Source organism: Mustela nigripes, chromosome 1 (genome assembly GCF_022355385.1).
Source record: "Mustela nigripes isolate SB6536 chromosome 1, MUSNIG.SB6536, whole genome shotgun sequence".
In the NCBI taxonomy this organism is placed as follows: domain Eukaryota; kingdom Metazoa; phylum Chordata; class Mammalia; order Carnivora; family Mustelidae; genus Mustela; species Mustela nigripes.
Genome location: NC_081557.1, coordinates 265957242 through 265984631, shown reverse-complemented (window position 1 = coordinate 265984631; position 27390 = coordinate 265957242). Strand labels below are relative to the sequence as shown.

At 45.4% G+C, this 27390-nt stretch overlaps 1 protein-coding gene across 6 annotated transcripts in view; it reads right to left on the bottom strand.

The window, feature by feature from the left end:
* The window catches only part of FRAS1 (Fraser extracellular matrix complex subunit 1), a 420039-nt gene that overhangs the window by 181048 nt on the left and 211601 nt on the right, over positions 1-27390 (bottom strand). For all 6 annotated transcript variants that reach the window (XM_059385668.1, XM_059385660.1, XM_059385681.1 and 3 more), the window contains 4 exons: positions 27077-27217; positions 25413-25589; positions 11479-11619; positions 9048-9191 (listed from right to left, as the gene is read on the bottom strand). In XM_059385668.1, the coding sequence (XP_059241651.1) occupies positions 9048-9191; positions 11479-11619; positions 25413-25589; positions 27077-27217 (603 nt within the window). The remainder of the gene's footprint in view (positions 1-9047; positions 9192-11478; positions 11620-25412; positions 25590-27076; positions 27218-27390) is intronic.

The window sequence follows — 27390 nt, the reverse complement described above, 5'->3', positions numbered from 1 at the left end:
GGGGGGGGACTCCGCTGCGCCTGGAAAACCGGCGAGGGGTGCACAAGACATCCCAGGGAGAAGGAAAGGCCCTGGTGGGTTGAGGGACACGAAGATGGGGCTTGCGGGCCAGGAGTTCCTGTGGGGGAGCTGTCCGGGAGGCGGACAGGTAGAGACGCGGGGATGACTGCCCCAGGTGCGCGCCGCGGGGACATCACGGGGACGCCACGGGGACCCCACGGGGACCCCACGGAGAAAACGGAAAGAAGGACTGGTTGGCGGCGCGAGACGCGCACCTGGGAAAGGAGCTGGGTGGGGGCAGGGAAGGAGCGACCAGGAACACGGACAGGAAAGACCTGTTCGCTCCCGAAGCTGACGTGCCTCAGGCTCGGGCTGCAGACGGAGAAGCCAGGGTCAGGGGCGCCTTCCTCAGAGGCAGGCATGAGGACAAAGGGGCATCGCAGAGAGGAAGCAGAGCCCTTGAGGAGAAAAGGTGAGGAAGCGTTTTGTCGGTTTTTATCAGGTTATGCCGTTCTTCCGAATGAGAAAGAAAGTGCGGGTGTAACCGGATCCGAGGGAGGGAAGCCTGAGGTGAGGGAAGGGACAGGATGCGCCCATGACCAAGCCTCGAAAGGAGCTATAAAGAACAGGGCTGACAAGAAGCAGAGCAGGTCTTCCTGGAACGAGATCAGGGCCCCGAAGCCGGCGACACGCTCAGCCGTGGGCCCTCGGCCTCGGCGCTGCCTCCTGCCTGGCCGCCTCCTCGCTAGCTGCGAAACGTCAAGCGGGTTGCTTAATGTCAATCTCTGCCTTCTGGGTTATGAAATGGACATACTACTAATCACAGGACAGACCTCCAAGGCTTGCGGTCAAGATTAAAGGAGATAATATATGTGAGGAGCTGGCACGTACTCAACGCTCAATAAACACGAGCCATTATCCCGTCTCTGCAGAAGGCCCCGTCAGAACGGACACTGGTCTACTGATCGTCATGCCTACGTCTCAGTCACCCTTTCTGCCTACAGCATGTAAACCACAGAGATTTACACGTGCGGAAGAGACGTACATAGGTACGGCCTTAGCAATTTTGCCATCTTTGGTACTGAGAGGATCACCTGTGGGTCTAAATTCAGTTGTGTTCTTTACGCAAGACTTGCAGTTCTGACAAAGACAACGGCCATCCTGACTTCACTGGGAGCCCTGCCACGCTGCAAGCTTGGAAGCAACGTCTCTCTGTAAGGTAATATATTGTTTAGGAAAAGTCATAGGAAGGAGAACTCTACAAGTTCTTCTTCTTCTTTTTTTTTTTTTTTTAAATTTAGGAAGGTACAATTTAAGCATAGGTCCTGTTCTTTTTTTTCTGGAAGGTAAAGAAAAGAAACACCTTGGACGACTCAATCATCCTTCAACAGACAGCGTGGTCTCTTAAATAAAACACAGATTGGGAGAATGAGGAGGAGACAATCGCTGAACGTTCTGGAGAGAGACTGGATATGCAGTTCACAGTTCAAGCAGTAGGACACAGGGTGACAAGATGAGGAGTAAGAGAAGAAAGTACATTGTCAAAAAAGAAGATAAGGGAAATAAAGTAGCAAGCGTTTAAAGAAAAAAAGACACTAGAAAATTGAAAAAATCTAGAGATAGAAGAGTTGGACCAGATGGGATAAAGTGAGGGGTGAACAAGAGAGAGATAAGGAGCAAGAAATGGGTCGCACTAGGAAAGACCCTTGCTATAATGACCATGCGAAGCATTAGAAGGGGATTAGAGTGGCCCCTGAGATGCCAAGTTCCAGGGACTCAATTACGCAGCCTTTCTTGATCACCATCTATGCGCCAGTCACTGGACTGAAAATCCCCCCGGAGTAAAAATTCCCGTCTCTATAGGAAAGTTTCTGGGCACGAGCAAATGAAAAGATAAATGAGAGTGTTACTATTACCAATACCACGAGAACCAGACCCGGTCCCAGCTGGAGCCTTGGGTCTCACACTCAACCTCCGGTGGGCCAAGCAGGAAATCCAATTCCTGCTGATAACTGCCCAGGCCCACAACAGGAAAAGGACCACTCCACTGAAGTTATACAAATATACTGGAATGCCAGTTGGCCATGAAAAATGACAATAATGCAGATTCTTCCAATATTGGCCAACACACAGAAATGTATAAATTAAGTAATATTTAAGAGAAACGAACAAAGAAATACATAGGTGTTGACTGCAACTGTTAAAGCTGCGTGTGTCTAGCCACTGAAAAAGATTAAAGTAAGTGCAGAATGATATAAATTAGTAAAATTCAGTGTACATTAATGTTTTTCTTTAAAGGTTATGTATTTAATGATGATACATATGATAATAACACATGGCAGCCTAAAACAGCTGCCTTGGCATTTGAAACAGACTAGCAAGTTCTTGCAACTTTTCCCAACAACGGTCTCCAAGGCATTTTGTCATGCCAGTCTCTTTTAATCCGTCAATCAAAAAATTGTCCTTGAGTGCCTGTTGTTAGAATCAACTATATTTATCATTGTAGAGTACAACAAAATGGCTGTATCTGGAATCACACTGTCTAGGTTCAAACCTGGGCTCTGTCTTCCAACTTTCATCACTTTGAGCATGTTAGTTATTCTGTGTTTCAGTTCCTTCCTATGTCACATCACTGTTCATATTAAATGCTTTGGAGGATCACTGTTAATCTTAAATGGCAAAATAAAAAAAAAAATAAAATCTTACCCTTTGCAACAACATGGACACAACTAGAGGGTATTATACAAAGCAAAATAAGTCAATCGGAGAAAGACAATTATATGATTTCACTCATATGTGGAATTTAAGAAACAAAACAGAGGCTCATAGGGGAAGGAGGAAAAATAAAGTAAGATGAAATCAGAAAGCGAGCCAAACCATAACCGTAACTAGAGGGAACAAGCTGGTGGTTCCTGGAGGGACGAGGGTGGGGGATGAGGTCAGTGGGTGATACCCATCGAGGAGGGCACCTGATGTAGTGGCAGTGGGGGTTCGATGCGACCGATGAGTCCCTAAACTCTACCTCTGAAACTAATGATACGCTGTATGTTAATTCACTGAATTTAAATTTAAAAAATATCAAATGGCTAAATGCATTCAAAGCAATTAGCACAGTGCTGGTCACACACTAAGCCCTCAGAAGAGTCACCTGTTGTTAGACGCCACGAAGAGATCACTCACAGGGAGTATGGGCTAGTCAATGCCAAGTACTAGGTCATCGGTAGAAACATGCAGCACACTCGGAGTTACCACCTGGGAGATGCCAAGAGGAAGCTGGCCCTGGAAGGGAAGGCATCTGAGCCAGGCCACAGGGAATGGATGAGCAGGATTCTGACGATCAAAATAAGGTAGGAGCTGCTCCACATTGATCGTGTGTGCCTCCCGCCGTCCGCACAGCTCCAGGCCGCGGGAGCAGCTCCAGCGAGGGGGCGAGCTGTGCTGACGCACCTGCCCCCACACAGAAGCTGCTGTAGAATAGAGCTGGCTCCCACCTCTGGCTCCAAGCCCCCGTGTGTGGAGGCAGACAGCTGGGATTGGGATGCTGGCTCACCCGGGGCTCCTTCCCAGCTGCTTCTTTATGTTCAACTCCAACTGGGGTTGTCACTGCTCGATGTTGTGCTTGAATCGGCACGTTGCAAAATGAGCATTTGTTGCTCTTTTAATTTTACATTTCAACGTTTCCACCATTTTTTAGGGCCCCCTCTTTCAGAAATGATGCAACAGGTGGGAAAAACCATGGAAAAGACTTAGACGTTTTTCTTCTTATGATTGAGAAGAAAAATGTTAACAGGTTTGCTAATCCGTCAACACATGGCTTCACTTGGGTTCAGAGAGCAAATACATCTCAGACCCAGCACCGGGAGAGAAGTACTGATTACGTTCCCGTACTCTTCAACAAGCAAGAGAGTGGCAAACCCATGCCTTCTTGGTGACCCTCTGCTAGCCCGGAGGAAGGAGGGGAGAGAAGGAAGGAATGAATGGAAGGAAATCCATAATCTGAGTACGGGCTCATTATTGTATCTTACCTATTAGGGAGTACCAATAAACTGTAAATACATGAAAATCATGGCAGGGCTTCCCAAAGATCGTTCTCCAAACCACTGCTGAGCTCTGAGAGGCTCTAGCAAATAAAGGGGAGGTCTACAATGGAATGTTCGAGAAATGATGCTCAGTCTCATTCATCTTAGAGATTCACGATGCTCACGTGCCTGCTGAGTGTTCTAAGTTCTGCAATAAAGAAAGGTGCTTAACTTTATTTACCTGACAGTTTCCCAAATTTATTGAGCCAGAATCTTTTTCGCATACAAGAATCTATTAACCGTTGCTTAAAACTCAAGTCCTGTGGAATACAATATGAAAATGCACAGAATAATATTGCTTTACTAACACATGTATTCTTTGGCTTATGTTCTGGTGTAGATTTATAAACAAATGAGCATTAAAAAATTACTGCATAAACACGATTTAATCTTCCAGGGTGCGACAACCCTGACCAATCAGCTGTTTACAATGTCCGGTCTTCCACCTGCTACTGCCAGCATCACCTCCTTCTCTATAGAAGAACTCACAAGTACAGCTGCCCCATTAGGCATTCCCCAAAACCCAGTGCATTTCTTAATGCATCTGTATTTGGACACTTCCCCTCATGTTTTCTTTTTAATTTTCACCCTCTCCTATGACGAGGGGAAAGATTTTAGCTGAGAAAGATGAGTGGAGAAAGCACCCCGGGCTTTGGAACTCGGGGAGAATGCTGGTTAGGCATGGGCAAAATATAAACCACCACAACAAAAATCTATGAAGAAGCAGCCTGGCTTTCCACAGCACTTAGCCACGCCTGCTGCGAGCGGTCCACTCCTGCCTCTCCCTCGGTTCACTTATCTTTGTTGAAAACCTTCAGCCCTGGCCTAAATCTCACAAACTATATTTGCTTTGATAAACGTGGAAGAAAGAACCGCACACATACGACATCTCCATACGTGATAACACATTGAGGTTTTTGGACCTGTTCCCAGGATACGTTTATTCTTGTCTGTGTGATAGATTAGATGTAATTTTCTTTCTTAAACGGCTAAGTGAAATTAAGAGGTCTCCGACGATGATCTTAGGTACAGCTCAGCTAGAGTATAAACCCTGCAAAGCTCACGCACGATAGAGGGAACAGGGAGCATCCTTCTCCAGGGGCTAGAATTTCTGCAGGCTGATGAGCATGCATTCCACTGACGGCCCGGCATGGGATGGATTATCTCCTGCCTTCTCTATCATCACGGGCTCCTCCTAACACCTTCCTGAGTTTAGATAAAAGTGCCTGAAATGTTCCAGGAGGTTCACCATGACCTGACTTAAGTAACACTTGAGTTACAAAAATGTTCCAGGAATTTAGGTTCAGGGTAAAATGGAAATAGCAGATGAGCTCCCAGTGGTGACAGAAAGAAACTATGTTCACTTAGACCTTCCACCTCTTCCCGGACAGCTATCCCTAGTTGTCCAATGGTCACCCCAAAGTCAATTTGTCCAGCTCAAACACATCATCTCCAAGTAAGTAGTACTCCCATTCCTCAAATTTATTTGCCCAGAAACCTTGAAATCATCCCCCAAACTCCCTTTCTTTTAGTCCCCTGAGCTGAAACATTGCCCGTCTGTTGCTTCCATTAGGCTGAACCATATGAAATTGCCACTACTTGATCATTTGTGCACGCAAAATAGCAATGTCACACAGGCCAACCTGACAGAGAGTTAATTCTCAGTGGAGCCATTCCACCCCCCCTTCCCTGATCCCCTCAGCTACTGTCTCATTAAAGGCTTCATCTCTCACCTGAATTCTTGCAACCACCTCCTAAGGACCTTCTGTCCGTCTTGTCTTCTTCCACACAATCTTCTATGGATCTTTCTTTTCACAGAAATGCAACCATGACACTCCCCTCCATAAAAACCTCCAAGAGACCTCCACAGTCTTGATGACAAAGTACATTCCCCTTAAACAGAATGCACAAGGTGGTCTTTCTGACCTGACCCTCCTTCCTTCTGCTCTAGGTACCACCACTCCCACACTCAGAGCTGGCGTTCTGCTTACTTCTTTGTTGGTGCCTGAACAGAGAGTATTCTTTGGCCCACTTTCTGGAATGTTCTTCCTTCAAAATTTGCTTCAAACCCCTCTGCTACTTATTTATCTTTCAAAATCACCTCCATTACAATACGCTCCGGAAAGCCGTCACTCCTCGCCCCACCACACACACCCAGTGGGGATGAGGGTCCTGTCCCACAGGTTCATCTCAGACCCACAGCACTACCACCTTCCACACGTATGTCCTAATCCAAGCACCACACCTCATTCCTCTGGGCGCCCCCAGAGCCCAGCACAGTGCCCAGCATGGACTGTGTTTGATGAAGCTGTAAAGGAATGCATTCATGACAACGCCACGGAGAGAAGTGGGAGGCGTTTGGAAGAGGTGTACGTTAACTGGAAAGGTAAACTCGGGAGTCCGTGCACTTCTTTGAAAGACCAACCATTGAAATTGCTGGTCAGATTTTTCTGTATCAGACATACACCCCCAATGTCTATTCAACAAAGAATTCCAAGCACCGCACAATGGTGACCTTTCTTAAAACCTTTATTTAGTAAACCTAATTCCCAGGATAGCCAAGGTTTGTCCCTTTCAGCCAATTTTAGTGGGAATTCTTTTAGGGCTGAGGATTCCCAGCGTCATTCAGCTTAGTGCCATGATTCTTTATTCTAACGGTCGCCTATTAGCCTTAAAAAATTAATGTGACTCCCAATCACCTAATTTACTATCAAAGAGGGCTCTGGACATTGGAGAGAACAGAGCTCATTAAAAATTAAACATTTCCAATCTCCTTATATAAACATTTACTTATAAAATATGCCCCAGCATAAAATGTTTAGGGTCCACATACAGAACAGGTTGGAAATAGAAAAACCACCATGAAGGTCCACCCTTCTAACTCCTCTGACTACAGCCTCTCCCCGCTCTAGTCCGTCTTCCACAGACAGGCAGACTTCCTGCCGTATCACACCCTCAGTCACGTCAGGCCCCTCCCAAACTCTCATGGCCTCATCGCCCACAAGATTCAGTTCAAAATTTTTGACCTAGAACTTTGGGCACTCTGTACCCTGGCTCCAACTTAAATTTCCCAACCATTTCATCTAATATGTCTTAACAGAAACCACGCTCTTCAGCCAGGCTGGACCACTCACTAGCTGTGAAGGACCCATTTATTCCACTCGTCTGGCCTGTCTCCTGGGGAGCCACACCCAGAAAGCCTGCCTACCCTCCCTCTCGGTCCAACCAAATCCTACTGACTCTTCAGGAAGAATCTTAGCTTCCACCTTCTCCACAATGCTTTTCATATCTTTCTCTTCTCCCTCCTCTGAACTCCTACAAGCCATACTGCCTATTGGTGCTATTATCCGTATGTTGCTCTGTACTATTTGTTAACTGCAATTGTGTTTTGGTTCATGTCCTTAAGTAGCATGAGAGAGCTCTGTGTCCCCTCAAATCACAACTCAGCACCTTGTAGGTTCTATGTAAATACCTGCAAATGTACTTAAACCATGAGGACCTCTCAGTTCTCATGGTAGCTGCCCCTTCGTACCCTGACATAAGAAGTAGTCACTGAACTCAAGCTCACCAACTACAAAAACAGTCAGCCCCTGACATTCCCAGACTCCTCTTTAAGGGTATGCACTATGCCTCCAATTTGCCCACTTCCCAAGTCAGTCCTGACTACAAGTGGCAGTACTGGCAAGAGGCTCACACCCTACAGCGGTGGGGTTCCTCATTAGTCTCAAGGCTGTTGTCTCTGAGCTTCTACTTTTCATTGCCCCTAAAATGTTTGCAGTCTTTGCCGTTGGGTTTTACCCTGAATCCCAGCATCTTTTGGGCTGTAGCCCTGCTCTGGACAATTCAATCTACCTACGGTATAGACCTTGGACCCCAGTGTCTAGTCATCAGCTAAGGTCATGTGCAAAAAGGAATGGGTCACCCTGGGCCATAGTACTACCAGCCACACCTGCAGGACTGTCATTGACTTCCTGTGTCCCCACCCACCAAAATGGACAACTGAGTCCCAGACTGACTGTGCTTGCTCCATACTACGATCTAGACAACTGACCGTACCTTGCCCTGTCCAGAGACAAGGCCTACAGACAGATCAACTTCTCCAACATGAAAGTGACCCAATCCTAGCTTTTTCGCCCTTCCCAGTGGCTTCTACAATGCCTCCCAGTCAAGCCCTTAGGAGCTGTGACAAAAGCTGCTGCAGGCAAATCTCTTCAAGTTTCTCCTACAATATGGAGAAGTGAGTCAAGAAATATGTAATAACCCACTCATCTGTAAATTCTCTCTAGACTAAAGCTTTTTGAGGGCAGGGTCATTGTCTCATTCACTTTTCTTTTTTTGTTTTCTGAGCATCTGGCCATGAGTAGACACTCAAAGATGTTTGTTGCACGAATGGATGTATGAACACAAAACACTATATGCGGCTTTTTCATCATTACCCAAATTCCAGGCTACCTTCCTAATATATACCTCTTTGAAATAGGGAGCTCTAAAATGAGGAGGAAAAAACCCATCTCCTGAGACAGCTGACTTATTTTTAGGCTCACCTCCCTAAATGTTTGTGCCTAGGGCTGATGGCGAAAGTTCTCCAGAGCAAGAGGCAGAACACAATGTAGACCAGAGGGAGAGAGTCTCTCTAGGGGGCGAAGCCACACGTTGCTGTCTCAAGCTGAAGTACACCACGTGCATGTGAGGCACCATCAACAACACTTTAGTCTCCATTAATATGACGTTCTGAATTATTTCAGGAAGTTCAAGAACGTTATCAGAGGATTCCATTTGAATCTACAAATATCTACTGAATGTCTCATAGGAAGTCGTAAAGTGAGTTACCAGACCTGAGGCAGATGCCTCCCAAAAAGGAGCTCTTCATCCAATGGCAGAGGACAAATAGAGCCATCTTACGCCTGCCACAGAGAAGCCCAGCCTCCGGCTAGTGGTTTCCACGACGACGAAGGAGCTCCCACTCACCGGTGCAGTAGCCCACCAGGTTCAGGAACTGCTCTTCCTTGCAGCTGGTCCTGCAGCTCCCGCCAGCAAGAGTGACATGAGGGTGACAGGAAGTGCAGTCAGCTTCCGACGGGCCGTGGCACTGCCTGCAGGTGGGGTGGCATTCTGGGGAGAGAAACAAAAGCCAGGATTGGAATCTGCCGCTCGGCATGTGAATACATGCATGTAGTACGTAGGCCCACCACAAATGACAAGAGGAGCAGCCTGCAGACACTAAACATCTTTTGAAGATTCCTGAGCAAGCCTGGCCTACCCTGAGGCCCAGCCAGAAGACGACATTTCTGGTGTCAGTGAAAAGACTGTCCATGAACAGAACATGGAATCTAGAACCATAAAAATTCGAGAAATTGGCCACACATTCCAGAGGGCCCAGCATAACCATCCCAACGCAGGTGAGTGAGAAGTTCAGATCAAGGTCACAAAGCAGGAAGGTGAGTGGTAAGACTCTCTCCTTCTTGTTAAAATACTCGTGTGATTCAAAGAGCTGGACAGGGAGCAGAAGGAGACATTTGGCTTCTCAGAATTCCTGGCAGGCAGAGGGGAACCACACACAGCCAGTAACACCAATACTCCTCGCTGGAATTGGATGCCAGCCGTGCTCTCCCTCCAGGCCTCCATTTGGAGACCCTGTGTTAGCGGCAACACTTAATTAAAATACAGAGAGCAGAAAGTCCACTTCTTGGACATTATCTTGAGCGAGGTTTGAAGTCAAAGCTCTGCTTCCCCAGAAAAAGCACCATGTACTAAGGGGCACCACCCTGAAAACAAGTAAGTCCCAGAAGGCACAGCAATAAAGACCGGTGTGCAAAGAGTAGAAGCAGGTAGCAGGTGCGCCGGTGTTGCCGAAGTACGCAGCGGGAGCGGGTGCCTGGGAGGAGGGAGAAGGGTTCCTCTGCCAACGACGAGGAGGTCGAAGCCTGTCTGATTCCAAGAGGAGGGGAGGTGAGGGGCCGGAGCTGGGCAGAGCTTGCTGGAACCAATGACAAAGAATTCCCTTCTGGCACAGAGCTGGTGGAAAGCAGCGGCACTGATTTAAGTACAGTCAACGGCCTCTCACTTCTTCTGGCGAGAGGCCGAACGGAGATAAGAAGTTATGGAGAAAGAAAAAAAAAAAAAAACCCCCGCACAAAAAATAAAGCAAGTAAGAAAATGCAGTACTGATAAGAAGGCCAGCACCTTCTACATTCACCCCTCCTACATTCCTGAGGCTCTTACCCTGGAAAATGCCTGTCCAGAAGACACTCGAGTTCTTGGGATGATTTCCACCTCCCAGTTCTTCCTCCCTGCCAGATTTCCAGTGACCGGGGTGCCCTGCCTACTCAGGACACTGGCCATCTGCCGGCTGCAGGCGGGCACAGGCATACACAGAGGAGAGCTGGAGCTACTCAGACTTAACCCCTCAGCAGTTTCACACATACACGCAAGGACAGACCACAGTCTTCAAGGACAACCCCAACCCCAAAGAAACCAGGAACGTTCCCCCTGAGCCTGATACAGTATTTACAGAAAAGCGACCCATCCAGAGCCTAGAGAGATGAAGAATGTACTTGGAAAAAGAAAATTTCAGAAGAAATGTAATACTGATCTTGAGTCGTCTACGTTTCTGTTTACATTAGATTTCCTCTTTGAAGTTTGAGGCTTAGGTGAACCTAACGAGTATTAATTTATTTAAAAAATATTTTGTGTACTTAAAACTACACATTTCCTGACTCCAGAAATACATGTCATACAATTTTATAACAATTGGCTTTTTCCTATAAGTGGGCCTCAATGGTCTATTTTTAGAAATAAAATAGTAATGATGATAGAATGTGTTTTGTCTTATCTTTTCTTCTGTAGATACAAGAAAACACAGCGCTACAATCGGGTGCTTAAATTTTAGTATTTTGTCAATTCCAATAAAACGGTGAACTAATCTCAACTAGTAATTTCTAGAATCTCTGTCACCGAAGTATAAAGATGTCATTAAAAACATATTGGACCGACACATCAAAGATAAAAGTAAATATCACTCCCTGCTGTTGCTCTCTCAGGCTGTAGCCGGGATCAGTGGGGCTGAGAACCACCGAGTTCATGCCAAGTGCCTGGTCCTACACAGATGCCCTAGAGCCTGCGCATAGTAGCTTGTCTCCGTGATGAACCCCATCGAGTCCATCGCTCCCTGTATGCACCGGGAAAAGCTGACTCCAATTTTTCGCTTCGTCCATACTCCCCTACTGGAAGAGCAGAACTTCACTTGTTCCCCTCCCCCCTCCCCTAACACATTCAAGACGAGGATTTACAGCCCAACCCTGGTCCCCTGGTATAACCACATTTTTAAGGACAGAGTCTGGCTGCTGACCAAGACGCAACGATGGCACAGGGAACCTGCCCCAGCATGTCACACACTTACCGGAGCACCTGCCTTCCTGGTTAAAGTAACTGTCTGGGCACCGCGAGAGACACTGGCCGTCCAACAGCACTTGGGAAGGCCGGCAGGCTGTGCAGTTACGTGGGCTCTTCCCAGCACACCTGAAACAGGACTGGTGGCAAGCTGGAAGACAGAGGACAAAGCAGAGGAGACCGTCAGGAAAGTCACCGTGGGACAAACGCAGCAGCTCCCTCTCCTGTTGACATTTCTGGGTTGGAATAAGTTGTGCACGTCGGTTTCGTTTTTCCCAAGGACAGGGCACACAGCTCACATACTTCTTTCTAAAGGCCATATCCTGCAAAGCAAGCATCTGTGGGACCCAGATTAAGAAAGGCACAAATGCCACGAAGCAGAAATAACCATTTGCACAGTTTCTTTCTTCTCAGGTTCCATTCTCGGAGAATGTCAAACCAAGACCAGGAAGCCATAAAGCAGGTGTCCTTCCGGCAGGACAGCTCCTCCTCGATCAGGAGACAACAGACTGTTACCAGGCTGCTCTAATTACAGAGACCAGTGTTGGAAGCTGTACTGGCTCACAAAGGTTTACATGGTGCCTACTCTCTATTAGCGGTGGGACAGACACAGGTGAGAAGAACCGTCCAACATTCTGAGCGGCTCAAACCTGCTGCGCCAACAGACACACAAGCAAGTCACCAGAATCATACAGGGAGTGAGAGCATCACATCGCAATTCTCTGTGGTCTCGACTAATTCATGTAAGTTCTCAAGATTCCTACTGCCTCGTGTATAAAATGAGTATAAACTGTACATAATACGTGAGGTTTGGTGAACACCAGTTGGGTTTGATACATGCAAAGTGTAAAGTTCTTAGGACAGTTCTGAGTACACAGTAAGGACTTAATAAATCTTAGCAGTAATTATTACCTTCAAGTGCTAGGATACAAGTACCCACAGGTGTAAGAAGGAATGTGGAAGCAAAGAGAAAGCAGGCATTTCTGCTTCCCTACATCAGATCTTTAAAATAAAGGGGATATTCTCCTCAGTTCCCAGAGGTGGACAGTGTATTAATCACGCCTTTTTATTTTCTGTATTTCTGATGCTTTGGCATCTGGGGTCCTGCAAATCCTGGAGAGACAGCCCTCCAGAGCTGGCCAATTCCTAGAGATAGTCAGTGACTAGCTTGGGATCATGCCTTTCATGAGCTACCTAGTCAGTCCCAAGTCCCAAACCAATCACCTCTCCCAGGGCTCCTACCAAGGCCTCTATCCCCCCTTCCAGCTGGAGACATCCCCAACACCCCGAAGCCCACCGAGTTACTCCAACTAGCCAATCCTAAGCCGCCACATGACCGCACTTGTTCCTTCCCGCAGAAATCACAATAAAGGCTCTCGTTCACGGTTTCCCCTCACTCCCTCTACCTCTTGACCAGTCCTGGCGCTTCCCGGCATGGCCCCTGCTTAGCGTGGCATGCCCTGGTCCTCTTGGGACCTGCAACACATGCTTCTCAGGGGCAGCTGTCTCCTCATCTCTTGGCCTCATCTTACCTGAATAATAACAAAAGCTCTGTTATGAAATAACCAGTCACCCAGCTGCAATCATGCATTCATTTGTTATTGAGTGTCCAATAGATCTAGACGTTGGGGATACAATGGTCAACAGGACAAAGACCCGATTCTTTCCCGTGTGGATGAAGCCACACATTTCATGCCACCTTCTGTCCGTCCAGGGGACAAGGTCCACAACTGCAGGGACCACTCTGAGTCTCCTCTGTGGCCTCTCCTGTCCCCTATAGCAAACACCCAGACAGAGGCCAGCAGCTTGGAATCAAATGTGATTTTGCACCACTGAGGTCTCCATTTTGACCAACCTCCAGTAAAAATCCGACATACCGTTTTTGATGTGTGTGAAGCTCATATAAGCCAGGATGTCCTGGCCCAGGGGTCCTGGTGGTTAAATACTCAATTACCGATACATCGTGGATACTCACTGCTGGCTGAAGCCCTCTAGTGCTCCCCGCATCCTGCCTCATCCACAGACCAGCACCGAGAGGCCTAACATCTCCACCAGGAGGCTTCCAGGACGCTGCTCCTGACCTAAGGCCAGCACCCATTTGGATTAGGCAGTAACTGGCCTTACTGGCTGATCAATATTTTGATTCTTATCTCTGGATACACTGCAGAGCTTTATTTCTATTCAACAGTATTTATTACTATATGAAAAACAGAGCTAGAGCTCCAATTTTTAAAATAATTTCCTTTTTTTATATCGCCTTGTAAACAGCTCTACTAGCACGAGGCTCAATAAGAACTTTTTCCCCCAAATATCTTCAAAATCACTGAGAAAACGGTTCCTTCTCAAAAAACAAAAAAGGAATAGGTACGCAAATATTATAAAGGAAGAGTACACAGTAGCCCCTTATGTAAGACACGTTTAACACAAAGGAATGAAACAGCATGTAATAGAAAGTCAGGCGGCAATACTTCAAAAACCAGCTAAATTATATTGTCAACACAAAGCTTTCCAGGATGATTTGGGGAAGCCACATAGTTCCATAGATTTAAAAAAACCTATGATAATACCAATATGTTTGTATTAGACTCTACAAGATTGCTACAATCCCTAGCCCGTCCTACTAGACCTCCCTAATAGAAAGGAAATCAAAGCATATCATTGTGGAATTGGAAACTGGGGAAACACGAGTTATGCCTTATGAGCACACCACATATTTTATTTCATTCCCCCTGGTCACAGACTCAAGGTGATAACCTGGGCTCAATGTGAATAAAGGTTATCATGATATAAATTATATAATTTATATATAATAAAAATTATATATATAATTTATATATTATATAATATTTATTGTTATATTATTATTTATATATAATATTTATATAACATTATATATTGTAAGCATATCTAATGTATTATATATTATTTAATATAATATAAATATTATTTTTTATATTATATTATATTATATATATATATTATTATTTTCCCCAAATATTTATATTTAAATCTATGGACGTATGTGGCTTCCCCAAATCATCTTGGAAATATATATATTATTATAAGATACAATATTATATAAATAATATATATAATAAAAACTATATATATAATTATATAGTTTGTAATTGTATAAAACAGGAAAGCAAAGCAGACAAAACGTTGGAATACTGAGGGAACAAGAACTCTACAAGAAAGTCCCTTTGCCGTCCACTCAATGTCAGACACCTAAATATCACGTGGCAAACTTGAGAACTGCTGTCATTGGAAACGTTTAATATCCAGATGCATAATGAGCTGTTAGCTGCTCAGTCGCACCGAGGGAGAATGATGTACTGGGGGACCCCCCTGACCAAGTCTTTTTTTCCTCTACATTGCTCTATTGCTGTCAGTACAGGCACTTGCATTTGCATCTTTCAAACAATCTCATGAAATTTCAGTTCTGGGCCGGTTTGGGAAATGTCTCCACTATTTCAGTGACTTGAATGAAGCTCCATCATTCTGTGGAAGCTGCTTTCCAAGCCGGAGCTCCGGTCTGAAGTGTAAGATCCTTCAAGGAAGACTAACTCCATTTCAGGGCATGTACAGAAAGATTTGGAAGAAGTTCTATGAATAATTTCCCCACATAATACGACATTTTTAGAGAGTGGCTTTCCAGTTGATGGCTAAGTATATTTCTGAAAAAGCGTAACTGAGCAGCTGAAGCCCTAAGTGTTGGCATTTTTAAAAGTGTCCTTAGATGGTTGTAAAGTCCAATCAACCTGACGCCCATCAAAATATTACCTAAAACAATTAAAACCCATCCATTTGTGTTCTGTTCTAGTCTACTCTTTCTTATTCTGTTCTATCCTATCCCCTAGTTAAATTTCAGACAACCAACATTACTTCTTTTTTTCTTTTCCATGATATAAAAAGTGGAACAGCATCCCGATTCTCACATCATGTAAATTTTCCTGGTTTTTCATAGAAATGACTCAAGTCAAGTAAAGTCAGTCTCTCCCTCCTTTTCCTTCTCTCTCTTTCTTTTTTATTTTTCTTCTTCCTTTTTTTTAAGGAGCTGAGCCACGTGAGAGTAGAGATCACATCTTTCCCATCCTGTGACTCCTGCAGGACCTATCAGAGTCCCTGTCCCTGGCCTGTCCTAAGGTCTCAGTCAATGAACTTCTGCTGACCGAATGGGTGAGGCAGTAGGTAAGTGAGCCAGCGGGGCAGGGGTACGAACCCGGACAACAGACTCCGCTCGTCCTCCTCTCTTTGTGATCATTTCCTTTCAGCCCTTCTGTGTTTATCTCAGGAACGCTGGAGCTTCCCAAAACAGCACCGTCTGCCCTTTCTCTTCTCACTCCTGGCAAACTTATCCATGGCTTTAACGATGACCTCCATGCTGGTGAGTCCCCAATTTATGCGTACAGCGCTGGCCTTCACTCTGAACTCCAACCACATAAATCTAACTGCCTAAGGGATACGTCTACTTGGTGTTTCGCTGGGGTCTCATTCTCCTCATTCCCAAAACACTATTCATTATCCACTTCCACGCTCAGCCCATAGCTGCTTGAGGCAAGTTAAGGCCTCACATTCCTCCTGTCCCGAGCTGCTCTTACGACACACCCCGACCCGCACCCCACGCACTGCCTCATCCTCTCTTCGCGCTCCCTGCCTCACTTGGCAATCCCACTCTTCACCCACACTCTCGTGCTGCAAACCTCAGACTTCAACTTTCCCATCACAGCCTGCCCAAGGCCTGGTTTCTGTCAAAATCGAAATCTCTGGCAAGTCCATCCCACCTGAACCGTTCCCATGGCCCCGTAGCGCAGACCGTCGACACCACTCACGCTGTGGATGAGTTCAGCAGCTTCCCAAACGGCTCCCCTGCTTCTGCCCACTTACCGCAGCACAGGTAAGGGGCTGAGCTTTATAAAATGCAAATTGACCAGATTATTCCCCTACTTAAGATCTTCTAATAGTCTTCCAAGACCAGTAGTGTCAGCTCGAACTCCTTAGCGTAGAGCACCTAGAACACTTCGTGACATGACTCTACCCTGCGTCTCCAGTATCATCCCCCCCAGTTCTCCACCTCAGGCTTCACACTGCGGGAATAACAGATACATCAGACTTCTCAAAAACAGCACTTGCTGCTTCCTTGACCTGCAATGCCCTTTCCCACCTTCTGCCCCGGGGAACTGCTCTTAATCCTTCAACAGGTTGATGACGCAGCTTTCTCTGTAGATCTTTTCTCAAACTCTCTCTCCCAGAGTCAGTCTCCTCTGTGCTCTTTGGAGGATAGATGCCTTAAGGAAAGCTTCCCCAAGACGGCCACTTTGGCATAAAGACTATTTTGAGTTAAAAAGCAATCAAAACCCAGAAGATGCAGGAGAAGCTCTTCACCCGCCCCACCACTGCCTAAGGAGAATTTAGATGGGGAAGGAAGGGAGCCGCCACCAGAGGTGACGACATCATGATATAATCTGCAGGTCGGCAGACAGGGAGGAGCAGAGCAACGTCCTTCCTCTTGATCAAAGTCTTCTGGGTGTCCCATTGTTTCGAGTGGCCCAGCAAACATCTGTTTACCCAACATCTACTCTCTTTCATCTTCCTGAGGGTTGTACGCCCTCGCTTTGAAGTCTCAAACCTCTAACCCCTTCTCCTTAGTTCAGGATGACATCTACCTCATCCTGCCTGTCTTTGGAATTTCCAAGTCTGTATGGATTCCTACTACGTATACTATTAAATTTGATTTTCTCCTCTTAATCTGTCTTACGTCAGTTTGATTCTTAGGCCAGTTAGAAGGACCTTAAGGGGACAGGAGAATTCTTACTCCCCAGCGCTGTACTGGCAGTAGGCACAAGGCACAAGCAGTCTGTCCTTGGCCCCTCCAACAGCACGTATCATGTTCTTTGAATTCCTTGTTCAGATGTCAGTCTCCCTTATTCGATCATGCTTTCCTTAAGGCATGGTCTTTATCTTTTTCATCTTTCTATCCCCAAAGTGGAGCACACCCATGCCATAAAAATAAGAAGGGGAAAGGGAAGGAGACGGAAAATCACCAGAGGCATGCATTTGTGCGGCTTATGTCAGCACTCTGGAGACTACATTAAAGAGTGCTGCCATGTATTTTATTCAATTAATGCAAGGGGATCCCAACTTCATAAATAATAACATACTCTTAAGCTGAGCAGGCAGACTCCTGCCCATTTATTTCTTTAATTAAAACTCTTTGCCTTAAGGCCTTTGGTGAATCTTAGCAACAGCTAAATAGATCAAAATACTCACGATATGCTTTTTCTCCTGGTTCACCCAAAGCAAGTTAATGAACCGACCAAAATAATTGGTGAATTTCCCATTTAAAAAGAAAAAGAAACAGTGTTCCAGGCCAAGATGGTGGCCTGGGAGTCTTGTGAACGTACGTCTGCCCACAGACACACCACATCTACCGCTACGCGCGGCACAATTCCTTCTGGGAGAAATCCGGAAACTGGCTGATATGTTGAGGGCCTCCTACACATCACACAAATGAGAAAAACACCTATATGGACACAGGTGGGGAAGTTTGGGACACATGCCATGCCCACCCCCACCCCCAGCGCCATACGGTCAGGAAAAAAACTCCAGCTTCTCCTTTTGGAATAAACGGTTTAGAGCCAACATGTGATACCACAACTTTCAAGAGTCCACCTGAGGGATGCGCCCCCAAAACCCTAGCTCTGGAAGTCAAAAGGGCTTGCATTCACAAAGCCCATAAGATTATAGCAAATAAAGAAACATTTCTTAAGGGGATCCCAAGGAATCCTGGGGTCACGCCTCCCTTCCCCCAGGAGGCAGCACTCGGGCCATTCTTCCTGCCTCTCCCTGAAAGAGACCTATTTGCGAATCTTAAAAACTGCTGCCACGGGGTCAGGCTTCTAATGGAATGCACACACAGAGGCCCGCTCCCTGTGACCCTCTTCACAGACCTGGGGGTGCGGGCGGACACCATATCTGTGCTCTACCTCTGCTCTGTTCTAGGTCACGAGCGTCTTCCTGGAAAGAGCTTACTCTGTCGGCCGTACCCTTGACAGCCTGGCTCTGGTGGTCAGTGAGGTCTGAGTTCACTGGTTCGACGGACCACAGCAAACAAAGAGACCGTTCTTCACCGGGAGGCTGTCACCCCACGACTCCGTGCAGAGGGCGAGACAGAAATACCCACTTCCCAGTGTTGCTCTGAAACAGGGAAATCTGCCCGATATTAAAGCTGCTGCTTGAGGCTCCAGTTTCCGTCAGCCTCCACCTCAGGTGCTGACGGAGGTTCCCCCCGTAGGGCACCGACAAGTCCTGCACACCCTCAACTACTGGGGCCACTAGGAACAAAGCAAGGAGCCTAGACAATCACACAGGGTTTGAAAACCGCTCAACAGCCAAGGGCTGGCTGAACAATTAAGATTCAGAGAACAAACTGGTAGTTGGCAGGTAGGCGATGCGTGAAAGGGATTAAATGGTGTAAACTTCCAGATAGGAGAAGTCCTGGGGTTACGATGGGCAGCAGAGTGACTGCGGTTAACACCGTACGTCTGAAAGTTGCCAAGTGGTGATCATTTCCCAATATACACGTATATAGAATCATTGTTATATACCTTAAACTAACACAATGTTATATGTCAGTTATATCTCAGCAAAACTAGAAGAAAAACAAAAATTATTAAATTGATATCAAACCTGTATTGACTCTGTGCACTTTTGCCCCCTGCAGTAAGACCCCGCCCAAAGAGGCGATACTATCTTCAAGACTGAAAAAGCAAGCCTGGGAAATTTTAGTTGTTAAAATTTCCCTAATGTTTACCTGATTAAGGCTCTATGATTGTTCTCAGTCTAATGAAAAGGAGGTCAGTGCAAGAACGGGAGCCGAGGTTTGCTACGTCTGCTTTCTTTGTTAAGTATTTACTGACATACTACGTCAGAAGACGTGTGAGTAACGTTCATTATCGCAGTATAGAGTTCACCTTTAAAAACTTGGAAGTCCCTCAAAATCAGATCATCTTGAACCCTCTTGCTGAGCTGTGCGGGGATGGAGAGAATCCACCACTCACTTGCCGCGGAATTGGGGCAATCTCGTGGCTAATCTAATCATCCTGACCATGTTCAGATCCAGTCCTTGGTCGCCACAGCCAAGCTGTTGAAAGGTGATCGAACTGCATCATTAATTGAGGCAGCTTGGCCTGAAATTCAGTTGTAAAGCTCTAGTGTGAAATGAGGAACAAGGGAGCTGGCATCCGAAAAAAAAGAAACATTTCCTGAGCAACTACATCCTGTATTAAAGCCTAGGATCCTTCGTTGCTAAATCATTCATTAGTTAGTTCCTTCTAAGAACTAACTTTCTTCATCTGTAAAATGGGAGTAAATGTAAATTTATAGAATTTTTAAAATGAATTTATTTATTTGCGAAAGAGAGCAGAAACATGCATGAGTAGGGGGAGGGGCAGAGGGGGAAGGAGAAGCAGACTCCCAGGCAAGCAGGGAGCCCAACAAGGGGCTCGATCCCAGGAACCTGAGATCATGACCTGAGCTTTATAAAGGGAGCTGCTTAACGGACTGAGCCACCCAGGCGCCCCAAATTTACAGAATTTCTAATAAAACTCTTGGTTTTAAGGAATTTGTAAATTTTATATATATACACACACACACACACACACATATATATATATATATATATATATATATATATATATATAAAATTAAGAATCTATGCCAAAAGATTAAAAGAGGTTATCTCAAGGTTTAAGGGTTATCAGTAGAATTTACAAATAAAATAAAGGATACTTACTTAAATTTGAATATCAGATAAACACTGAATGGCAGTTTAGAATATCTCAGGCAATATTTGAGATATATTTACATTAAAAATTCCCTTTTTTATCTGCTAAGCATTTTTATTTCTTTTTTTTTTTAAGATTTTATTTATTTATTTGACAGAGAGAGATCACAGTAGGAGAGAGGAAGGGAAGCAGGCCCCCCGCTGAGCAGAGAGCCCGATGCGGAACTCGATCCCAGGATCCTGAGATCATGACCCGAGCCGAAGGCAGCAGCTTAACCCACTGAGCCACCCAGGCGCCCCAGCATTTTTATTTCTTAATCCTACATTTTTATTTGCTAAATCTGGGTAACCTAGTCATAGATGTTTTTCTTTTTCTTTTCTTTTTTTTTTTAAGTTTTGTCAGAGAGAGAGAGAGCGCGCGAGCGTGCGCACAAGCAGAGGGAGCGGCAGGAAGAGGGAGAAGCAGGCTCCTTGCTGAGCAAGGGGCTTGATGTGGGATTTGATCGCAGGACTCCAGGACTCCTCTGACCTGAGGCAAAGGCAGATGCTTAACTGACTGAGCCACTGAGGTGTTCCAAATGTTTTTCTTTTCTAATTTTCTTATCTGTATTTTTTTAAATGTCTGTAATATGTATTATGCATGCAATAAGAAGAAATAGAAATTAAGATTTTTAAAAACTGCTTTAGTTACAAGTATACCAATAATAAAATGATATGCTAGCCCATTTTTAATTAGAGGCTTTGCTTCCTTGCCTGTGGTCCCTGGACGGGAGCATCAGCCTCACCTGGAAGCTGCTACAAATGCAGAACTCGGACCCCACCCCAGATCCACTGAATCTGAATTCACATCTGACGAGATTCCCAAGACATTCCAATGAAAAGCTCTGCTCCAGAGAGACCTTGACCCAAAGCGAAGGCTTCAAAACAGATAAATCCTTTACAAAACAAAACACCAACAAAACAGCTCAACAACAATGCAAGGAGAATCTGAGAATGAGCTGAGTATCTGACCTGATCAAAGGAACCTTCTCAGAAAAGAGGAGAGGCCTCCTGGTGACAAGAGCTCTGGGTCCTTTGTCCTGTCCATCTGCCCTGGGCTGCCAGGCACGGCCACATGGGCTGCCCAGTCACCAAGTAATACCAGGAGGAACCTGTCATAGGACTTGGCATGAGAACGGCCCCTGGAATTGTATAAAATCGTGGCCCCTACCAGCCCCACCCTGGAGACTTCCGACAGACTCGGGAACTCAGGGAATCCTGGGAAACTAGTGGGGGGGGGGTTGGGGGGGAAATGGATTAAAAAAAGCAAGGGGCCGTTTTTGGTTGTTTAGAGGTTCTGGAGGAACTGAATTTGTATTATTTTATTTGTGCAAGGGGGTTGATGTCCTGGTTTTTGTTGGTTTGTTTGCTTGTTTTAATAAACTAGACTCTGTCAATGCTGACACAGTCCACTAAATACATGAGGTGAACTCTGGGTAACATTACTGAAGTCCTTCTTTTAGTTGGTACTGCACGCTAATACTGAGTAAACATGCACGGTCGTGGCTGACCACTGAAAATGCCTCCACGTTACCTTTCACATGTAGTTATAGACGGTCTTGGACCAGCAGTTCTAGCCACATTTTGCAAACATGAAGGCCATGTGGGAAAAAGCAAGACAAAACAAAAAACAAACAAACAAACAAAACACCTAAAAACCAAAAAAGCATGAAGCCAAAGCTCCATCTTCTGAAGTGCCCAAGGTCACTCCTGAGGATGAGCCCAAATCGCAGGACAAACACGAGCCAGGGCCCCTCCCCCTCTCAGCACCTCAGCCCACCTCTTTCCTGCCCGTTATCCTGCTGCGGGCTTCACCGCACAGAACAGCAGCCCATACACACCGGAGGTTTTGTTGCTACTTGCGTTTATTCATTTATTTATGATCTGTTTCTCTCACCAGAATAGAAATCCCCGAGGGCGGGAATTTTGTCTGCCTCATTGATGAGTGCGCCCCCAGGGCCTAGACGATGCCCAGCACTGAGGAAACACTCGCCAGACACCACAGAAGGAAGGGATGAACACACACCGGCCTGCCCTCCAGCTACGCACAAACACAGTTCGCTTGGTCACTGTTTGCTACTTTCATGTGTTTTTGTCCTTCAATCATAGACTTGGCTGTTAGTCAAATATCTCGAGTAGTTTTGTTTCATCTTCCAGTAGATAATTCCTGGTTCTATCATGTAGCTCTGAGTTAACACATTTATGATAACTTCTGACACCACTTCAGACTCTAAGTAAATTGCTTCTTCCTATCATGCATCTGCTTCTGGCTTTCATTAGCTGTCCTGACATTCTAATCACTCTGCACCGCAGTCTCAGAGACAGGAAGAAGGAGAGCTCCAGCAAACATTTGTTTTTTCTTCTTTATAGAAAAGCACTTGAGATCAAACGTGCTGCAAAATAAACCCTCAGTGGAACAGCCACAAAAATACTACAACCCTTTTTAAATGTTCGGCAAGGAAGCCAGGGTATTTCTGGGAACATGTGAGAAGGACAGCCCAGTGCAGTCTCACGGGGCTCCCCAGCCCGACGGCATTGACAACACTTCGGCAGAATCAAAAATGGAACAGATTGTGGGAAGGCAGAAAGGTTTCCAGAGATATGAGATGAGTGACAGGAAACACATCAATCAACACGCTTAATACTCAGATAGGGTTGGAAACGAGCAGTGGCTGCACTCCGTTTCCCAATGGAATCTTGGGCAACTCAATTAACCTTTTCTGCCACATTCTCCTCACTTATAAATTGAGCACAACAATCTACATAGCAGAGATTGCACAAGGACGCGGTAATAAATGTGAGTAGATAGCCTAGAGCGTGGCACCTAATAGTATTATGGGAACTAGCATAAAATCATGGGACCACAAGGGGCTCCAGGGGTCAAGCTAGATCTCTCCCATGGGACCACAATAAAACCATCCCACAGGGTTTAGACTCTAATCCTTTAGAAAAGGTGTCGGTACAAAGGGATTCCCAGAAAACTCCCCTTTGTTGAGAACGCCTCCTTCGATTTAAGATGGTCCAATCCTGCAGTATTAGTGTGCTGGGCTTTTGCCTTGTCAGTGACCGTAACACAGAGCGTGGATACAGGAGTCAGGCTGACTTATTCCACCAGAATCTGCTCTGTGCTAGACACACGACTTTGAACAAGGCACGGTTTTAACTTCCTGAAGCCTCCACTCCTGTAAACTAGCTATCCCGCTCACCCCACAAGGCTGGTACCAGACCTAAGTGAAAAACGAGTAAGGGCTTCTCTTAGTGTCTGGTCCATGGTGTGCCAGGTCAACAGTAACACTATTTTCTGGCTGGATAACCCTGGTCACTCAAATTTTTATTTACAACTTAATTTTACAAATGTTAATCATTTTTGTTTCTCTTTTCTGCTCCCTCCTCAAATTCCTACTTTTCATTTTTAATGTATGTTCAAAATTATAGGGAGAGGCTGAGGAGACTGGGAAGATTTCTTTTCGATTTATCCCAGCATCAGAGGGGAGGGCTGTGGGGTGTGTGCCTTGGGAAGGCACTGGGACTCTTAGGGACAAAGATTCCTGTATTTCAGAAGTAGGCTGTGTGAAAACAGAGCCATGAAAGTTTAAGGGACCACAGAGAGTTTAGGCAACACATATAGGAATGGAAACCAGTGTATTTGGAGAGTAAATATCCTTCCCCTCATTTCTAGGCACTGTGTAACTTTTCTGGAGCCCAGTGCACCCCAGGGAGCAGGGGACTACCCCTATAATGTTCCTGAACTCCTGAATATTTGGATGGACATTTGTGACAATTGAGCATGAGGCTTTATAATTTACCAAGAACTTTCACACTCCTAACTTCTTCTGATCCTGGCAAAAAGCCTATGTGAGAGAGATAATTACCCCTATTCTAATGCTGTGAATGCAGAGGCTCAGAGAGCTTAATGTCTGGCCTGGGGGCTCCGTATTGCAAATCCGCAACTTCCTACTATGCCGTGTGACTCACTGTGTCAAGATCTTTTAACTTAACCTTGAAATCTGTCCTTTCCATGTGAGAGTATTTTCCAGTGTAAAATTGGATACTGTAGACACAAAATTGAATCTACCGCACGCTTACAGTTACATCGTAAAAATAAAAACTCAAAGCATGAACAGGAAAACACTTGGATATGTTATAGCAGAATGGAAGAGGCAGTTACCCAAGTGGTGGATCCTGGGCAGTCTATCTTTCTGCTTGTTCTACATTCAAAGTTTCCTTTAATGAACATACGTTCACAAGGCAAAATGTAAGTATTGTATTTTTTTTTTAAGTAGCTGGAGAATCAAATAATTCACCCAACTTTGTGCAGGAACAGAGGGGCCTCCCCAGCCTCCCCGACCTCCCCACAGATCGTCCATAGTGCTCCCTCATCTCCTCAGCCACTCGCAGAGGTCCCAGCCATTGAGTCAAATTATCCAGGACGGCGTCAACTCTCTGTTGATGATACGCTAGGCAGGGGCAAGAATCACTTCTACATTTTGACAGAAGTCCAGATTTTGCCCTGAAGGGACCAATTCATATTCATTCAGAGTAGCAAATTAGAAGAAATACTGAATGGAATTCTACAATGAGCTCTGGGTCTTTCTTAGCTACTCATACTTCTCTGAAATAATTCCTGTCTGGAACTTCTTAGAATGTAACTTTTTGGGGCGCCTGGGTGGCTCAGTGGGTTAAGCCTCTGCCTTTGGCTCAGGTCATGATCCCAGGGTCCGGGGATCGAGCCCTGCATCGGGTTCTCTGCTCAGCCGGTAGCCTGCTTCCTTCTCTCTCTCTCTGCCTGCCTCTCTGTCTGCTTGTAATCTCTCTCTGTCAAATAAATAAGTAAATCTTTAAAAAAAAAAAAAAAAAAAAAAAAAGAATGTAACTTCGGGGACAGGGTGTCAAAGGGAACCAGCTCTCTAAAGTCATCTATTATTCACCAAGGGAAGGAGAACATCAGTAGAGGCGTAGAGGCCACTCCTTTGCGTGTCCAGCTTCTGCTCCATCCACAGTATCCTGGAACAATTCTTACGTGAAAACGAAGGTCTTCTGGCTTTGTTCTCACCTCACAGGATCTCTCAAGAGCAAAGCCCAGAAACTACCTCACATCTCCTCAACCCATGCTTGCTCACCTTCGCACAGCCCCGTGTTCTCCAGGTAAAACTGGGCTCTACACTGAGACACACACTCGCCAGAGGTGATGTTTGTGCCAGGCAGCTGCGCAGCCTGCAGGCCTTCCTCGGGCTTCTTACACCGGACACAGTGAGCAGGTTCTGGACCCAGACAAGTGAGGCAAGAGGAATGACAGGCTGCCAAGAACAAAATGCAGAAAACAATCCAAGGGTCATAAACATGTTGCAACCAAGGGGAGTCCCTAATGCAATCGAAACCCCTTAGAACAGTTCACCAGATACATTCTATCAGAAAACTGCTTTCTCGTGTCCTATACATAGCTCAGGATGATGATATTTGTGAGACGTCCAGTGACGGAGATGTTAACTGGTCACATCTCTCGGGCCTTGTGAGGGCGGTCAAGCTGGACATGAAAAACCTCAGCAAACTGGACAATATTATCTTGGTTCTCCAGATACACATTCATGGAATGATGTCTTAATATCATGGTCTCAGTTTTTGTTGAAGATTTTAACAAGTTTCCAAACAAAGGCCATTACTGTATTTTTTGCAAGGACGGTCATTGCGTTATTGTCCACTATGTCATCCATCACCCGCTCTGTAGGCATCCAGGCAACAAATTCCTCCTAGAATTTACGTGAGGAAACGCTGCTTTCCTAGACAAGGAAGAGCCTCCTTCAGAGGAGCAACAAGAATTTAACAACCATCACTGTTTCTCGTTCTCCTTGGCTACTGGTTGAAATCAGACCCAGACAGGATACGGGAACTACCTCAGGCCCACATTTGACATAATTAACTGTTTACAAGAGCACTTTGATATAACTAACTTTGATATAATTAACTCTAAAAGAGTTCTTTAAAAGATTTCTAAATTTTCTTTTTCAGAATATTTATTGTGGCTTCCTTGTTTTAAATACATACATACATATTTATAACATATATATACAAGTGTATATGTCTATATTTATATAAAATTATACAAACATATATTTGTATATAAAAACACACACCAGTATATATAACATTATAAATATATATATAACATATATATAACATGTATTAATATACATATAACTATGTATATTCTTACAACTATTCTCAAACTCTTTCCCAAGTTTCCCTCCATATAAATATACATAAATTAGTTGCATCTGCTTGAAGCGTTTGTCCCAGTGTTCTAGTTTCAAAAGACAATGATCCCGCCCTCCCAATGAGCCGAAAGCCTTTTTGGCAAACAGCTATTTAAGACTTTCCATTTCCCTCAGCCCAGAGGCATTGCTACTAACTCAGTTCGCTCAGCTATATCGTTAACAAAGAAAGGTTCTTCAGGGAAAAACAAAATGAAGACTACAAAACACATTAGCAATGCTAGGAGAACATGGAAAAGGAGGAAATAAGAGTTTTGTTTTGTCTTAACATATGGTCGAGGAAATGGCCATCCTCTCAAGGATGGCCAGAAAAGTCATGAATTTCAGGAGCGACATCACAAATATTCCAACATAGTTTTTTCTTCAGATTATTCCTTGGCAATGAAGAAAAAAAAAAAAAGCACAGAATGTATATACATAGCCACAGAAGATAAACTGTAGGGGAAAAGTGTCCTGAAAAGTAACTTCCTTCTGATGGGAAAGTCTCTTAAGAATGGCGAGGACACCAACAGTACCTTTGCAGAGCCCGTGGTCAGGGTAGAAGCCCTCTCCACAGCTGGACAGGCAGTGGCCTTGACGCAGAGCCCAGGGCTGGACGCAGGCTGTGCAGTGGGAGCCCGTGGGTCCAGAGCAGCTGGCACACGAATTGTGACAAGCTGAGGAAGAGAGTGAGAGGGACACCAGGGAACTCAGGTGACTCATAAGGGTTCCTTATATGCCAGGAAGCCCCTTCTGTGTCACCTCAACCTCCTTCAGCTGTCCCACTAAGTCGGGGGAAAGATGCTTCAGGAGGGGTTGGATGCCCATGACTGCCCACAGTGACCTCTTA